The sequence below is a fragment of the Agelaius phoeniceus genome, chromosome 6 (assembly GCF_051311805.1).
Source record: "Agelaius phoeniceus isolate bAgePho1 chromosome 6, bAgePho1.hap1, whole genome shotgun sequence".
In the NCBI taxonomy this organism is placed as follows: domain Eukaryota; kingdom Metazoa; phylum Chordata; class Aves; order Passeriformes; family Icteridae; genus Agelaius; species Agelaius phoeniceus.
In genome coordinates this window covers 6,128,868-6,146,177 of record NC_135270.1, presented here as the reverse complement: position 1 = coordinate 6,146,177, position 17,310 = coordinate 6,128,868, and the positions used below count along the sequence as shown (strand labels likewise).

The window sequence follows — 17,310 nt, the reverse complement described above, 5'->3', positions numbered from 1 at the left end:
TGTAATTAGTGTTTGAGAGCAGGGGAGATTGCACTGGAATCTGCATAGAGATGTTTGCACTTTTACCTGGAGGGAGGCAACAAAAAGTCAAAAAACTGCACATCACCAGCTGCTCTTTAATATGTTGGTGGTATCAACTGAAAGAAAGAAATTAAGATTTTGAGAATACTCTTTAAAGGCAGCATTTCCAGCAGCATTGCAGCTGCAACGTGAAATTACAAATCTGCAGCATGGTGAGGGATAACTCTGAGTGCACGTTGCTGCAGTGCCTGGGCACAAGCTGCAGGCAGCTTTCTCAGCTCCTGCAAAGAAGGGAAGGAGGGTTCTGGAACAGAGAAACAGCACAGATCCTACAGCAGATGATAATATGCTACTCTTCACCCTCCTTGTTAGTTTAAGGAAAAAAATTATCATCGAGAAAAAAATGTAGGATTTAACTTCGAGTGAAACTAAAATATCTATTTAAATTAGACAGGGTATTTTTGAGGCTTCCTCTGTTGAGAAGCAGAAACTGACTTGCTCTGCAGCCTCTCTGGTGAATCATGAACTAGTTACCCTGATTCCCAAAAGGCCTTCCTGTTTTATTGCAGCTCTCAAATGACCTCAATTCCTGTGTAAAGGGAGGGCTCAAGCTGGAGCAGCAGCATTTCCTTTGTAACTGGTGCTCACCACAGCTCAGAGTTTCAGACAGCCAAGGCTTAATATTTGTAAAACAGGGCAGGAAAAGTGTCTCATGCTGCAGAAGTGTCCCCAGGGTGTCTGTGGGTGTCCCTGCTGGGTGCTGGGCAGGGTCTGAGTTCCCCCCCTGAGTGGCTCTGTGTGTCTCTCCCCGAAGCTGTTGACGAAGCTGTACGGATAATCACGGGCGGCCTGCCTGAGATAGCTGTGGAAGGCAATGGACCTGTGGAAAACAACACCATTCTCAACAAGGCTGTGAAGAGATCACATGAGGATTCTGATGATGATGAGGAGAAAGGATCTGTAGTTCCCCCTGTACATGACATTTACAGAGCACGACAGCAAAAGAGAATCCGGTGAAACAAGTTTGGAGTTCTGCTGTGACAGACAAAGACTTGCATTGAATCAGTCTCTTAAAAGTCAAGCATTTAAAAGGGACAGCTGCAAACAAAAAAAATCCTTGAACATGGTTTTGTTACTGTGGTGCCTCTTCTCCCATATGGTTCTTGATCTGAAAACAGCCCGAACAACCTTAGAATGTGCTCTGAACAAAACTCGGTTTTTAAAACCAAAAGTGCAAAATGTCAAAACTGTATTTTGTTCTTCGAGGGTATACACATCTACCACTTGAACTCTTGTGGGTTTTCAACAGTTTTATTTTAAAAACTGGATGGCTTATACTTGTGAAGCATTTTTAATTCACATTTTCTGGAAAACAGTTGTTCTCAGTTTGTTCATGTAGTGTCCTGCCTTATTGTTCGTTTTTATTTATGGCAGAATGTAAGGAATCTGTTTTGTAGTTGAAAATTTAAAAATAAAACAACAACAAAAGACCATTCCTTTAAAATAAAAGGATATCCATAACATCATGCCTCATTCTGGTTTTATTCAAACACAACAAGGTACTTCTTAAATATTACTCAGCCACTTCAAAAGCAATGCTAATTATACCATCACAGGAAATTGATCAGAGCATACATATTAGAATGGAGCTTGGTTTCCATTTTCTAGAGGATACAGCACACTTTGGCTTGTAATTCCAGGACTGTTTGAAGAAGACAGCATTGTAAGACTAACTCAGTTCAGTGTGGGTAGTCCAGGAGCACTGGCTCACACAGCCTGGTCCTGGATACCTGTGCTGCTCTTCCATGTAATGTACAAAGCTAAATGTTAATAATCAGCTACATTGTTGCACTTGTTATCTTCAAACAAGCTAAAGAAACACTATGTGAGCTTTCCAAGCAGTTTCTATGCCTACTTCAGCTTTTAATTTGGAATTGGCTGTGATAAGATTGATAAGATCCTAAGAACCCCTTGGACTAGAGGGCAGTCAGAGCCTGGGGCAGATGAGAGCCATTCCCAGCACAGCTGCCCCAGGGCCCCTCTGCCAGGGCAAGGGGGAAGCAGCACCTGCCTCTAGAGATGGGGCTGGCTTTGGTCATCCTGGAATGCCCTCCTTGCTTTGCCACTCAGTTGCAATTCCCTTTTTCTTTTAGAGAGGATGTAGAGATCCTTAAATAGAACAACCTGGGAGAATCATTACCTTGCACTTGTGGGAAGTTATTGCAGTTCCTTTAGGTCTTTCCTGTTTAAAGGCCCCCAGCACCTGTGCCAGGGGCATTTGTTCCTTCTGTGTGGGCCCTGGAGGTGAGAGTGGAGCCAGGTGAGTACTGCACTGTTCCCTCATTCTAGGATCTTCCTGCTACACAAAGGCTTAGGATCAAAGCCATCCTGTGAGGACCCTGACCCCTGAATCCCAGCCCTGGGAGCAGCCATCTCCTCAGTGAGGGTTTTATCCACTGCTAGAGCAGTGCCCTGCACCCTGCCATCAGTCACACACCTTTCAAGGGCTTTTCTTTGTCCCACCAAGATGCTCCTCCCCACACCCTCGAGCTGGTCCTGTACCTCACCTAACCCTGTGCCTCTAAAGGCAGCTCCTAGGCAGGACGACTGATAAAACAACAGCAGCAATTTCTAACCTGTGCAGCTCTCATTTAGGAAAATGGAAACAGCTGTGCCTTGGTTCTCTATCCTGGTGCAAACTCCAGCAGTGATGGCTCTGGTAGCTCACTGAGCACAGGCTGAGGGAGTTGGTGCAGCTGCAGAGCTTTAGGCTGTGATGGGAGCAGAGCCTGCTCTAATAGCAAAGCCCATCAAGCTGAGGCAGCAGCCTTGAAGGCCTCAGTAGAATCCTTTGCTGATCCAAACAGTGAAATAGACCCTACTCAGAACCCTTTTTTTTCTGGCTAACCAACCTCATTTTTGAGTTCTCAAAGAAGGATTCAAAGATAGACATTCATTTGGCAAAGAGAAAAATCTCTTGTCTGAGCTGATGAACTCTCACAGGGTTTTGCTGGGTTTTTCCCTTGGGGAAGGGGTTTTGTAATGAATGACAAAAGATTTGGTTTAGATTGCATAGGCTAATACAGAAAAAAAGGTCTTATTTCTTCCATCCCCCTCCAAACACAAAGTTGGTGCAGCTTTATCCACACTGGCATTCAAAGGAAACTGGAAAGGGAAGCATCAACAGTGGACCATAATCAAATGCTTCTGCAAGCTCTGTTTGGCTGATTCCTACATAAACCTGCCTGTTGGCAATACAAGGGCCCTTCATTCATTTATTTCACCTACCTTGTTTATTTTCAAGACAGCACGTTCTGGCTTGGACAACCTCATACTTGGGCCACTTACTGTGAGTAACTACAAACTTTGCTTTCACAAAACCATCAAATATTGATTACTGTAATACACAGTTGTGCTCAACCAGAGGAAAATTTCACTTACCTCCCAGCTGAGCCTGAGATTGCAATGTAAGATCACTGGGCTCTTCTCCGCTATACAACATGTAGCTTATTAAATTCGAGACCTACAAATATTCTAAGTTTCAAGAACACATCTAGAAAGTGAAAAAATCTACTAAAATATTCCCTGTATATTCAAACTAACATCAAACCATTCACCTCTCACAGTACATTAAAATCACTTATACTGCCCACAGTGCTCTGCACATGGTATTTTTGAAGACATGATTGAATATGCAACCATCCCCTGTTGTAGTTTTTAAAAAAGCCCCAAATTTTCAACCTAAAGTTTCACACACTTTAAATCCACCTTCTGCAAATGAGAATTTACTTTAAAATTAGTATTTCACCTAAAAAGGAGTAAATTACTAGCAAAAAAAAAGGTAAGAAATGCCACTTTTATCAAAACGTTTTAGCTCTGCCCTTTCTGAAATCTTTACAAGATATAAATACAGCTGCAATCTATAAGATTGCCACCTCTGGGAGTACTGTACATAGCAGAGGACAGTTACCCAATAACCAGAAAATTTGCTACAAAAATATATTATGTTTTGTAACATCTGCAGGTAAACAGCAAAAAAATGCTATTAAAATGCAGTAAAATACAGAAAAAACTAGTAAGCCTACCATACTCACCATAATGGTACAGTAAAGTGCTGCTTGGCTTGGTGTTTTGTCTGGTAAAGTTCATCTTTAGAATTTTAGCTTAATTAATTCTTTGAAGTAAGATTTTTTAAAAAAAAACAAATCACCCCTTCTGGGAAGAATCATTGCTAATCAGCTCTGGATAAATTAAACTAAGTTCACTGTAAATTAAGAGTTAAATGCCCTAAAATGAGCCACTTAAATACAGAGTTTGGTTCTTAAACTCGCCCTACCTATCACCAGCTCAAAAAAATCTAAAAATTGCAGCCAGAAAACTCCTATGATATCCCCTTCCCCAGGTTGCATAATTATATTAGAAATGCATCTCTCATCTTTTACCTCAGAACCCTTTTGGCATCTCCTCTGTTTCCCTCACCAGTCAGCACTCGTGGGTTAAAAGGAACCAGTATTTACACGGAAAGCTGTTTTCCTAGACAAATATTGGTACAAGTTTTATTTAATAGCTGACAATACTGTAGTGATAGCACACAGACTGGTTTTATGATTCTTCTGACTTCCCTACAATTTGGGATTCTTCCTTAGTCAGTATTTTGCCAAGGACTGCATCATAGTAAGGGCTGAAGACCATTCTGTTGTAGTTGACAAGACGAATGTACTTGGCAGCAATCTCCTCCAGCTCCCTCTGAATAGGGCCTAATCCTCCAGGAATGGCAGGCAATGATTTCTGGTGACTGGATGCAAGATAATTCTCCAGAAACTTTTGAATTCGAGAATCTGGAAAAAAATGGGTTTGGTTTGTTTGCAGAAGAGATGGTGAATTAGAAACAGCATCACCTCATGTGAAATGCAACAAGCCTGAACGTGGTCAGCAAGTTGGAAAGACAACACGGAAACAACATGCAAACAGCAGGGAAAGAGGAGCCCTGCACATCCCCAGCCCCAGCTCCACAGACAGGCAGAGCAGAGCACTCTCCAGACCTACCTATGAGCTTGGAGATGGAGTTATCTGGGCTGGCCACTGCCTGGATCTGCCCCTTCAGCACAGCCTCCCTCTCAGCTGAGAACGGGGTAAAGCCATGCTGGGAAAGGCAGCTGTTCACCTCAGCACACACCTTCTCACCCACAGTGGCCAGGGATTCCTTCAGGTTAAAGGAGCTAGAAAACATGAGGTACAGCACAACTGTATTAGTTACTCACTGTTTTCCCACTTTTTAAAAATAAATCATTCAATTAGAGCTGCCTTACTTATCAAATGTAGCGGGAAAAGCACAATGCAGATAAAGCCAATTATAAAGATTAATCCAACTATATATACGTGAAAAATAAAGCTGAGATCTAAAGCAAGGAAGTAGGAGAACATTCAAGACTTCAAGCCTGAACAATCCATACACATAAGAGCTGACTTTCTGCCTGAGGACAGCTCTGACTAAAGCAAAACCTGGAGGTGTAATCACTGACTCTGCAGGCAGCTCACTGTGCCACACTCAAGTGCCTCTTCCAAGTGGGAAACAAATCTTGCTCTCCTGTAAAAAAGTTTCCATGGAATGAACTTCACTAGCTCCATAGATTTTTCTCTCCCAGGTTTTTGGGGAGCCTGACCCAAACTTTGAGCAGGGGCAGCTGCTGGCACTCTACTGTGCCAGCCTGGCATCATGAAAAACACAAAGTTTGTACAAGCCATGAAAGAGCAGATTAAGAAAAGAAAGCTCTGTGTGAGTTAGCTGAAGAAAAACTGGACTCATAGAAAAACTGCATTTCCTGCAGTCCCCAGCCAGAAAGTGGCTTAAGCTGCTCATTTCCCAGGGTGCCAGGAGAGCTGCAGCTGCCCTGAGAGCAGGATGTGCTGTACTCACGGGAGATGCATTCCTGTCAGCAGCACCTTGACGATGGTTTTGATCCGCTCTGCAAACCCAGGCACGTCGATGAGCGCTGGGCCTGCTGCACTGAACGTGACCAGCAGCACTGTCCCCACCACCAGCAGCTGCTCCAGCTCCAGCTGCATCTCCAGGAAACGTGTCTGGTCCATCAGCAGCGTCTGCAGGGAGGGAGGGAGGGAGCCAGCAGAGCAGGGAGTCAGTTGCAGGGCTGGAAAGGGTCAGCAAAGGGCCAGGGAAGAGCAGGCCAGCAACAGGAGCACAGTGAGAAGCACTGGCTCCTCTCCCCCAGCTAAGCAGGTTTCAGCACTGGGGGACAAGTTAGAGCTGCCCCATCTCCCAGTCAGACATCAATGGTTTAGCACTGTACGTGTTGCCAGGCTACAAATCCCAACAGCTTCTGCTGTGTGCTGGGAACAGAGGAGTGGAACAAGCACAGAACCAATGTCTCTGTTAAATACCTACTTCTGGAAAAGGCCTGTTCACGTGATCCCACTTCAGAAGCTTCAGATAGGCCTGATTTTGTACAGCAGTGAAGCACAAGGCAGAAGCTCCACCAGTGGCACCATCATTACAGTGGGAAGGCAACATTTCATGTCCCAGCTTTGCAAGATCATCTGCTGCTTCTTGCAACCACTTTGTGACAAGGTCTAAAGAATCTGGAAGAGCAGGGGAAAAAAACATTTGTTGAGAAAATTCCTTTTCACAGTTAGGTTCTTCCACCAATAATTTCCAAACAATCCCATCAGTTACTATGACTAATGCCCATGATATCAGGTATGACATGCATTTCATTTATTGCATCAAGCAGAACATCTAAAACAAAACCACACAGCTACAGGAAATCAGAGGTGAGATGATGCTGGGTAATCATGCCCTACACTGTACTGAAATTAAACTGAATGTACCAAGGGCACAACTATTGTTCTGGCAGGCTTTTTCTAACCACAGTTTTGGGGCACAAGCCCCAAAATGTCATTTACCATACGAATTCTAGAACTTATAAAAATATCTGAGTTCTTTTCATGATCTACAAGCAAAGACACGCAGTTTACTGGGAGGTCAGGGGGGAAGAAAGAAAGGAACAAAGTCATACTTGGCTGTTTCTCAAGAAACTCCTGAAACTTCTTTCTTTCATATTCAGCAGACTGCTGCATTAATTTTGGCCTAATACTACTGACAGCGAAGTTTGCCATATCCATTTTCATTAGGTCTAATACAGAGAAAATTGCTCTAAACAAACAAACAGAAAAAGTTATTCAAGGCTGCAGATGTTTCAGAGGTGCTGTTTACAAGATTTATTACAGGTTGTCTAAAGAAAGAGCAAAAACATGCATGGGAAACAGTAACAGCTTAACAATTTCAGAGCATGAGACAGAGAAAGCTGGAGCAAGCATGTACATGCATGCATGTGCCTCTTCCAAGTGGGAAACAAATCTTGCTCTCCTGTAAAAAAGCTTCCATGGAATGAACTTCACTAGCTCCATAGATTTTATCTCCCAGGATATGCAGTATTGTATATGAAAAGATATCTGGGTTTCCAAAAGATATCTGGTTTTCCTTGCATGCCATGGCTGTTGGCAGCCTGGAAAGCCAACCTCAGTGGGAAGTGAATAATCAGATCCAAGGGGCAAAAAAGAAAAAACAAACAAACAAGTACCAAAGAAAAACACCTTCATTTCAAAGCAACCTAATTCCTGCTGGCAATATTTCTGCTAAGTCAATCCTGAACTCCTGGAAGCTTTTCAAATTAAAAAACAGCAAGGTTAATGAAGCTTCTCCCAACTGCTGAGACCTTGAGCTGTTCCACTGGGAACATGGTGGCAAAGCAGAAGCCTGGATGCTCCCAGATGTGGAACACACACTCCCTTTGGAACTGACAGGGAATTCCACAGGGGCTGGGGTAAAGAGAGCTCCAACTGGGAGGAAGGGACAAACTGGTTGGAAACCAGTAATGCTTTTCCTCTAAGCCCCTGTGTGCTTTTTTCACCTTCTGCTGTTGACATTCAATTCTGATACAAAGTGATTATTCATCTGCTACCTTACAGCTTATTTGCATTTGACATTTAAGCAAATGTCCTTCAGTGACATGCAGGAGCCAGACAAATACTCCAACTCACCAGATCAGAGATGGCCCTTGTTTATGACTCCTAGAGCATCTCTCCCCTTCACACCCACAGCTACATCCTTTTCCCTATTACTCTTTTCTTTCTAGGAGTTTAGGTTGCCCCCTCCACTTCTAAAATTATTGAAGGGACTCTGAACATGACTAATAAATACATTTCAGTACCTGAAAAGAGGAACTATTTCATTAATATCTTTCAGTTTCTTAATGTCTTCATCTCGAGCTGGCGCACAGAGAGTCCCCATCATCCCAATAACAAATTTGACCAACTTAGAAATGTCAAGGGCCCCATTCTCTGCCTCCTGCTTTATCAAATCCAGGTCAAGAACTTCTGTAATCTGGTTTCTCAGTCTAGTATGACCAGGCAACAAGAACGACAGAAGACTCTGAAATGGAAAGTTAACAGTGCATTAGTTCTACATCAAAGACTACAAGGATCCAAACAGTTACTGAACCACCTCTAACAGAATCATAGAATCATAAAATGGTTTGGGTCAGGAGAGACCTTAAAGACCACCTAGTTCCAAAAGCCTGCCAGGGGCAGGGTCACCCCCCACTAAACCAGTTTGCTTAATGCCCCATCCAGCCTGGCCTTGAACACTACCAGGGATTCTTATCTAAACCATAAATAATTGATTTTTTTATTTTTAAACCAACCACTCACCAACGCCAAGTGTTTCACCTCAGACTGTGTGATACTGAAGTTACTAAATGGCAAACCCTCTGTGGCTCAGATCACCCTTCAGACTGTTGTGCTTGGTTTTATCAGCCCAGTGTTGGAGCATCTCACTAACTCCATAACTAATTCCAGTGCCACAACATGAAGGAAGCTTGCAATTATGGAACTGGTATTGTTTACCTGTTAATCACCTTACATGGTTTTGCATTTGGTTTTATATTCAAATTTCTCCTCTAGGATTATACAGCTTGAATATGTTCACAGTGATACAGTAATGAAAAAGAACAAGAGGATTTTTTATGAAAAGCTAGACTCCAACCACTTTTGCTCATTCCTATCAGTGGAGCTACTCAAATTCAATCATTTCCCTTCATAGCACAGCAGCTTACCTCTTTAATTTCTCCCAATAACTTAATTGCATGATCATACGTTGGGGGATCTTCCTTCAGCTGAGCTTCCAGACAATCCCAGAAGGCTTTATGCACAATATCTCTGACTTTCTTCTCTAAGCTGTGAATAAACATGTTAAAAAGAATGATACTGGTCTCTGCACCACCTTACAAAGATAACCTGCAGCTCCTGAAGCACAGCATGTAATAAAATCAATATAATGTAGTAGTAATAATATGATAACTAACAGAGATCCATCATTTAAAGTTACTCAGAAAAGCAAGAAAAACTGGACACAGGATTTGGAATGGTTTATGTCCTAATACAAGGTTACACACCAGCAAAGTTGGCTACAAAGTAAAACCCTTCAAAGTATTTATCACATGTTACATCTAGAAAACTGGACCAAAACAAAAATAGCAAAAATTACATTTTGTCTTCAAAAGACCAGTATTCATGTTCCTTTTAAAGGCCCCACTAATTGAAATCCATTCCACTACTCAAAATTCAGTAGTAAACCTAACAGAAATTAAGTAATTTCCCTGACACAAAATCTTGGATTTCACTACAAAAGTATTGCACCTACTCTGAGATAAGGGCTCAGATCAGTTTGTATACAAAAAATAAATGAATTCCACTGCTTCAGTACCAATTCCTAATTCAAAATAGTGACAGTTCCTGTTCACACCAGGTGTAACTCCAACACTGGCCCCAGTGGAGACCAAGTTCCCTCCATGAAATATGCACCCCTGTCCCAAATCAAGCCAGGAGGCTGTCAGCCACACCTCACTGTGTGTGAGAGAGAAAAACAGAATATGAAGCTTTCTCTGCTCTCCCTCTCCCCCCTCAGCAGGGCACACAATTACTGCAGACTCACACAGGGAAGGAAAGGCTTCCAACTTGAAAGGAGCAACCTAATAAAACACAGGAATCTCTTCCCAAAATATCCCTGAAGAAACAGACAGGAAAAGCTAAAATAACCAGTTTCCTCTTACTCCCACAAGCAATGAAAGCTTAAAACTTGCTAAAAGCACTACCTACATCTGCAGCCAGCCTGGGGTACTGGGAAGGCTGCAGCCTCTGAGTCCTGGGACAAGGGGACACAACAGAAACCACAGCACTCTGGGGTTTGCAACACGCATCTCCAATTAATCCAAGAGGTTCTCCTTTCACACACACACATCTGGGGAAGCAGAACTGCACAGTTACCACCTTCTTCTTATATTCTTTCCTACTTCCTCCCAGGCAAGGCACCAGCCAGAGCCTTTACCTGAACCCCCAGAGCTGCTCTGCAGTTCTACAAACACAACTTTATTTAGTATTTGGTACCAACCTTACCTGTGTTCTGGCAATTCAGCTGGCTTTATCTGGAAGTCTCCATTGACCACAATTTCATGTGCCAGTGCCATGTTGGTGACTCCCTTTGCTGTCTCCATGAGCTCTTCTATGGACACAGGCCGAGAGGGACTGGCTGCAAATCAATTACACTGTCAGACAGCTCTCAACAAAAGCCTGCAGAAAGAGTCTTTTGGACCCTTTCCACCTTATTGACAGTACACAGGGTCAAATGACAGCATCAGCTGAAGATTTTTTTCCTTTTCTTCCCTTCCTTTCCCCTCTGGTGGATGACACAGGTTAGGAGTATTTCAGAAAACCAAGGAGTGGATCCCAGTTGATATTCTGGGCTCAGTATGTCAATTGCTTCTATCAAGCTCTTTAAAAATCACCTCCAAACAAAACCCCCCACATAACCCAATACTTCTATAGGATGGCTTAATAGCATCTTGGAATCTTTCTCCACATTGTAGGAAGAAATAATTACAAACAGCAGCGTTTTCACCATACTACTTCCACAAGCATTGTGCAGATATTGCCATTTCAGTTTTACATTTTCCAAGGAAGTGATTTCATCATTAAAGCAGTCAACAAACAATCACCATCACTGTTAAGCAGCAGCACACCAGTAGCTAATTATTCTCACTACTTCCAATGCAAATGGCACTCCTCCAAACACTTTTTTTTCCCCCCAGAGGCCATTACTCAAACAACAGAGAACAGCAGCAGTGGCAGCACCAATGCTTAAGAGCTGTTCCCCTGGCAGGCATTTGGGAGTGAGCAGGATGGGCCAGCAGCCTCAGACTGGGCCCTGGGTTAGTGACAGGGTTGGTGCCCTGATGGATCCATTCCATTCTGTAGTTCATTCACTTCAGCTACAGTCCAGGCATGGGAGCAACATGCTAATCCCAAAAGGAAAAGAAACCAAGCAGGGATCTCCATTTCTCCCTAAGGAATGTTTCAGGCAAGCTATGATCATCTCATTTGATAGTCCATGTTGATTGGACTTAAGTAATTACACAGAAAAGATCTTTCAAAAGGAAGTGTCCATCACTTGTCTGCCATGCAGAGCTTTTCTGAGTTCATACAGCTGGGTTCCAGTGTGCTTGTTTTTCATCAGTATCTTGCTCTTTTCATGCTGCCCTCCTAAATCCTTATTTTCTTCTGCTTGGAGCTCAACCTGGCATAGTGACTCTGGGAACACAGCAAGGATTGATATTCTGAGAAGAACCAGCAGACAGCAAAGTTCACAGGCTGGGGGCTCTAAGAGCTAAGACAATTTCATTGGCCAAAGATTGCTCCTAAATCACATCACTTCATTTGCATACCTGCTCCCTTACAGAAGGGAAGGGTTTGAGATCAAACCACCTCTTTGTGCTACAGTGCAGTGCTAGACTGTGCCATGTTTTGTCCTTCCTCATGTTCAGAGCCTCTCTCCATACAAACACCCCATTTCCCACCAGGCAACCAGCAAGGCATGGGAACAGAAACTCCCTCAGAACATCTCCTCTGAGTAACACCACACTGAACACAACCAAAAAATAAAAAGAATGCAACAAACAAAATGTTACTCCCTACAGAAATACAGAAGCCGGAGCACTTCTGCTTCTTTGAATTGAATCCCTGGAGCCAAAAAACTTCCCCTTGGTTTTATCTACAGATATGCCAGAAATATTGGCTCCCATATTGCATCCAGGCCTTCATGTTAAAAGCAGAATGGCAAAGAAAAATATGCCTTAGGAAAAATAATGCTTATATGGAAGTAGTATTAGGATTAAATATACAACTTTCCATCTATCTTGTGAGGGGGCTGACAGGACATCCCTTTGTTGATAACAGCCTTTTCTGCCCTGCAGTGGGAACAGGGGCTGCAGCAATGCAGAAGGTTCAGCTGATAAGGCAAACAGCAGAGTCAGTTTAACTGGAACACACTGGGGTGGTGTTCATCCATTCCAAGAGCACAAACACACCAGGATATTTAGGATATATCACCAGGATATTTAGGATACATGTGGCTCAGAGCAACATGGTCATTGTGTACAATTAAGAAAATGTACACACTGTGTGTACAATTAGGGAAATAAAAAGAAAACCTGGATAAAAGTGTTACAGTTTCAAGGCATAACATCAAGAGTCCCACTGTATTTAATTGCAAGCCAGCCCAACTTGCACAGAATGCTATAAAACACTAGGATTGCCCCCAACAACAATGACAGAATTAAGGGTTTTTTGGGGTATTTCATAAAGCAGTTTTGCTTACACTTGGGTGTATCATCTCTGTGGGACCCTGGAGCACTCTGTCGTATTCTTTTTCGGACAGACTGATCCGAGTTGTCCAAGCTCTCCTCCTCATCCTCCTCCAAAGCATTCAACTTTTCTCCACTTGAATTTAGTTTGTCAGGATTCTGAGACATTTTCAGTTGGTTCTTTACAAAAAGAAAAAAAATATGAAAAAGGGAATGAATAAGCATTTTCTGACATGGCTGAGAGGGTAAACATAACCAAGAGTCCTCTTGATTAAGAAAAAGAATTAAGAATGAAAGAATTCTTATGAGAAGTTATATGATGTCATCCCCATAATGACAGGGGACCTGGACTCAGTGACTCACTTCCCATCTTCCACAAAATGGGATGCTTTCAACACAGCTACCATTTATTTAATCTGCAGTCCCAGTCAGTTCTCAAAAATCTCAAACTGTTCCCTTGCCATAATGATACAGATGAGAGAAAAATATACTGTTTTCTTTCCTAGCACTGCTTTTGAGAGAACAACAAAAAACACCTTCAGAACAATGCCACAAACATGTTTTACGAAAGATTATGAGGCAACATTTCCATACTACACAGCAATAAATCTTCCTGAACATAACATATCCCTGAACTATGGTCTGCCCCAACTGCTCACAGCTTAAAAACTTCCCTCTGAGCCATCCAAAAGCATTAAGAAGCAGCAAAAGAACTAGAAAGAAATTAATATAAAATTCTATTCCCATCTTTTCATTATATTTAAGAGTCCTGATTTATGCATAAAATATCACAGTTATTTGGGTTTTTTAATTAAGACAGTAAAGAATAGCTTTTGTAATTAAAATCTTGGTTTATTAGACATTACATATTAAAGGATATTTATATCACATTGCAGACACCTGCAGGGTACCCAAAGTTACACTGAAAAAATTACCATAGAAAACCAAGTCTCACTTGGTTCCTTATCTTCACTTATTTCATTCTCAGATTTCCCTATCAAGAATGTCATTTCTACATCCACCATTGAAAACTTTCACACAGGAAGCTGCTGCTCAGGCTTTAATTTAACAGAAATCTCTCAGAGAGCATACGATGTCTCTAAATTAAATAACTTAGATGTTCTGTGAAGTTGGAGTCTGGAAGAGCCTGCTTTCAAAATAAAATAAAGCTCCTGGAAAAATAACAACTTCCTCTTTCTCCTAGTGCATCACCATCCCCACTTTCACATTTTGAAATAAACCAAGTTCTCAGCAAGAGAAAGTCTCCAGAGGCACCTCACAGCCACTGAGACAAAATACAGCATCAAAAACTACCCTGAAGAGGATGCAGCAGAAGCAAGCAACAGTGTAGAAATATAAAATGCAGCACTGAGATTTATTTTCATACAACAGCTGTAATAACTAACCCCGCTCCACCAGTGCTTAAATTGATTGCACAGTGTGATTCCTCAGGACAGCTGGAAAGCTCAGGGCATGTAAGGAACAGCTTTGCTCTACAGCAATGACTCAGGATCATCATCTTGCTCGATGCATGAGAGACAACAGCATGCAACACATTGCCCACAGCACTGTGTCATTTCTATTTTAGAAGAGAAAACAGCATGAGAAGCTTGGGATGAATAACACAGGAGAGCACCCTTGGCACACAGGCATCAGTACAGGTACTGTTAGACTCGCTCCACCTCTAGATGGAGGATGAGGAGCTCTGTTAATACAAGGGCTGTTCACAGAAAAGAGCAGAGCAACCACTGCAATATCAAATATAAAATAACACTGGTTAAAGAGAGAGAGAGAGAGAGTAACCTGTTGTTGAATTTGACTAGGATAAAAGCATTGTCAAAAAGGCTTCCACACTCATTCCAGATGAGATGGTTGTTCTTCCCATCCATTTCTTCCACAAAGCATCCTCCCGAAGTCAAATCTGAACCACAAAGATGACTCAACCGAGCCCCACTTATGTCTTTAATGCACACAACTCCTAGTGCCTTGCAATCTCTCACTGCACTTTATCCTCACCACTCTGAGAAAAGCAGAGAAAAACAATAAATCTCATAGAGGGGAAGCTGAGGTTTGAGTTCAGCTGCTTGAGGACTCACAGAAGATAAATGACAGGGACAAGATCATCAGTCTGATGATTCCTAGCCCCAGCTTTGCCCAGTAGGCCATCATTCCTACCACGCAGACTACACCCTGAAGTGTTGCCTTCCAGAAAATGGCAGCTCAAGAGCCACAGTTTCCAACCCAGCCCAAATTTCATTTAATTACCATTTGTTTCAGAAAAATCCTATTTCAGCTATGGAGGGCAGGTATTAGAACTCCTGGGCCATTCTACCAAATGACTGCTCAGCAGATGATGTAAACAGGCACACTTGTTGGTTTAGTTGTTTAGTTTGCAGTAGTCTGCTCTTTTCTGATGGATTACTGCTACTATTGCCAGAACACATCTAGAACATATCCTCTTTCCACTGGCTAAATAAGCTTGACAATACCTCTTCCAGAAGCATGACCGTCATCCCTCCTTTCACAGAAACAATTCCAACTCTTAACAGAGCAAATTCTACTTCTTGCCACTTCCCTTGCATTTATTTTTAATGAGAAGAGAAACTCAAGAAGAAAAACGCAACAAATTAAAATCTAAACAAAACATTTTCCACAGCTTCATTTCATTACAGCTCCTCAAACCATGTGATGGGCACCTGCACAAAATAAACCTCACTGTGCTGCTCTGGAACACACACAGGGTTGGCATGAAATAAACTTCACTGTGCTGCCCTGGAGCACACACAGAGTGGGCATGAAATAAACTTCACTGTGCTACCCTGGAGCACACACAGGGTGGGCATGAAATAAACTTCACTGTGCTACTCTGGAGCACACAAAAGATCAGCACTGAATAAACCTCACTGTGCTGCCCTGGAGCACACACAGGGTTGGAGCAGCAGCTCCCGGCGCTGTCCCCACCGTCTGAGGCAGCCCTGAGCCCCGGCCCAGCACTCCCGGCTCCTTCCCCAGGCGCTGAACTCTTCCCTTCCCTCGGTTCTCTTGCCACACCACAGCTGCTTTCCCTCATAACCCGCTGGCAGGCAAGCCGCAGCCTGTCCGCCGTCCCAGCTGAAGGGATGCTGCGGAACCCCGCTGTTTCCTCCGCCGCCGGTCCCGTGTGAGGCCCTGCCAGCCCATCCCTACCGGCAGCTCACACGGCACCGTCCCCATCCCCACCGGCCCTGCAGCAGCGCCGCCGCTCCCGCCACGTTTTCCCTTCGCAAGGCCCGGGAGCCCCGCGGTTCATCAATGGCCAAAGGGGGAGAACGAGCCCGGGGGGCCGTGGGTTGCCGGGCCGAACGGGGGAGATACGGTGCTGGGGCCGAGCCCGGCCGGGGCCCCGGCGCTGCGCTGCCCGGCCGGGCCCGGAGCCTCCGCACCGCCCGCTCGGCGCTGCCGGGCCCGGGCCCTGCCCGCTGCCCCCGGCCCCGCCGCCGCCCCCAGCCCCGGGCCGCCCTCCGCCCCGGGCCGCCCTCCGCCCCGGGCCGCCCTCCGCCCCGGGCCGCCCTCCGCCCCGGGCCGCCCCGCCTTACCGCCCTCGGAGCAGCCGCCGCGGCCGCCGGCTCGGACGGGCCCGGCCCCTCCTGCGGTCGCGGAGCGGGGCTGGGCCGGCGCCGCAGCCCCAGCGCTGGGCGGGCCGCGGCAGCTCCGGGGCGGAGCGAGGGCCCCGCGGCGGAGCGGCTGAGGGGGAGCTGCCCGGCGCCGGGGCACGAACGGCGCTGAGGAGCGGGTCCCGAGCCCAGGCAGAGCCCCGCGCAGCCCGACCTCGATGGGTGGACGGATAGATCGGGGTCTGCCCCACCACACAGGGGTGGTTCAGATCAAACCCCCAGCAAGCCGGGAACGCGGTCCTGCATTGTCCTTGCTGTCCTTATACAGGTCACAGAGTGACCGCCAGTTCCTCCACAGAGGAGGCTGAGGTACTCAGATTCCCTAAATCACCCCGAAAAGAGCAAGGAGCGTGCTGACCCTGCCCTGTGCCCACCTTTGAGTGCCCGGGCTGCTTTTCCGTAGCCCGACCCAACTTGGCCCCGGGGCCGGCCCGGTGAGTCCCAGGGCAGGGGATCCGTGACGCGGGATTCCAGCAGGCGATGCCCACCGGCAGCAGCTCATTTCCCAGACAGGAATCCCATCCTCCTGACCGAGATGTTACAGCAGGCAGCAGGTGGAAAGGGAAAATAATTCTGCTGAAGAGCAAACCAATCCAACATCACCACTAATTTAGGATTTCCTCTCCCACATTTTAATGACAATTTTTCTGAGGAAGTGCATTCATAATAAAAACCTTTCAGTCAAAACTAAGGACTATAACTACTATAAAGACTTGTGCTTCCCTGCTAGGTTTCAGGAACTGATTATTTTTAGAAGTCCTTTCTAATTAACCAGAAGAAGCTTTTGACATTTTTGTCTTCCATCCCCCATCAGGACACAGTAAAACATTGTCCTGTTGCACACCAAGTCCTTCAGCTCCATTTCAGAGAAACACTCTGGCCCCTGGCAGCAGACACCAGTAATCACTGAAGCATTAGTTAGT

At 44.7% G+C, this 17,310-nt stretch overlaps 2 protein-coding genes across 4 annotated transcripts in view; one reads left to right on the top strand and one right to left on the bottom strand.

Moving 5' to 3' along the window:
• CSTF3 (cleavage stimulation factor subunit 3) overlaps window positions 1-1,547 on the top strand; it is a 48,124-nt gene extending 46,577 nt beyond the window's left edge. The window contains exon 21 of the mRNA XM_054635890.2: window positions 836-1,547. Coding sequence (XP_054491865.1) covers window positions 836-1,038 — 203 coding nt within the window. The 3' untranslated portion in view covers window positions 1,039-1,547. The remainder of the gene's footprint in view (window positions 1-835) is intronic.
• On the bottom strand, window positions 1,545-16,464 carry TCP11L1 (t-complex 11 like 1). Of its 3 annotated transcripts, none has more exons than XM_054635891.2 (10): window positions 16,310-16,464; window positions 12,749-12,914; window positions 10,492-10,624; window positions 9,153-9,273; window positions 8,250-8,470; window positions 7,056-7,192; window positions 6,425-6,618; window positions 5,939-6,120; window positions 5,068-5,240; window positions 1,545-4,859 (listed from the first exon to the last, which is right to left on the bottom strand). In XM_054635891.2, exons 2-10 carry the CDS (start codon window positions 12,900-12,902, stop codon window positions 4,624-4,626), a joined length of 1,551 nt encoding a protein of 516 aa, XP_054491866.2. In that variant the 5' UTR covers window positions 12,903-12,914; window positions 16,310-16,464; the 3' UTR covers window positions 1,545-4,623. The 3 variants fall into 3 exon arrangements, with proteins under 3 accessions (XP_054491866.2, XP_077035653.1, XP_077035655.1); XM_077179538.1 differs by lacking the exon at window positions 16,310-16,464 and adding an exon at window positions 14,141-14,325; XM_077179540.1 differs by lacking the exon at window positions 16,310-16,464 and having other exon boundaries at window positions 10,492-10,620; window positions 12,749-12,888.
• Between the last annotated feature and the right edge of the window lie 846 nt (window positions 16,465-17,310).

Coding starts and splice junctions, on each gene's coding strand:
- TCP11L1 (XM_054635891.2), bottom strand. CDS start 12,902: ATGTCTCAGAATCCTGACAAACTAAATTCAAGTGGAGAAAAGTTGAAT. Junction 10,625..12,748: donor CAGAGATGATACACCCAAGT/GTAAGCAAAACT, acceptor ATTGATTTGCAG/CCAGTCCCTCTCGGCCTGTG. Junction 4,860..5,067: donor CTCCATCTCCAAGCTCATAG/GTAGGTCTGGAG, acceptor ATTTTTTTCCAG/ATTCTCGAATTCAAAAGTTT.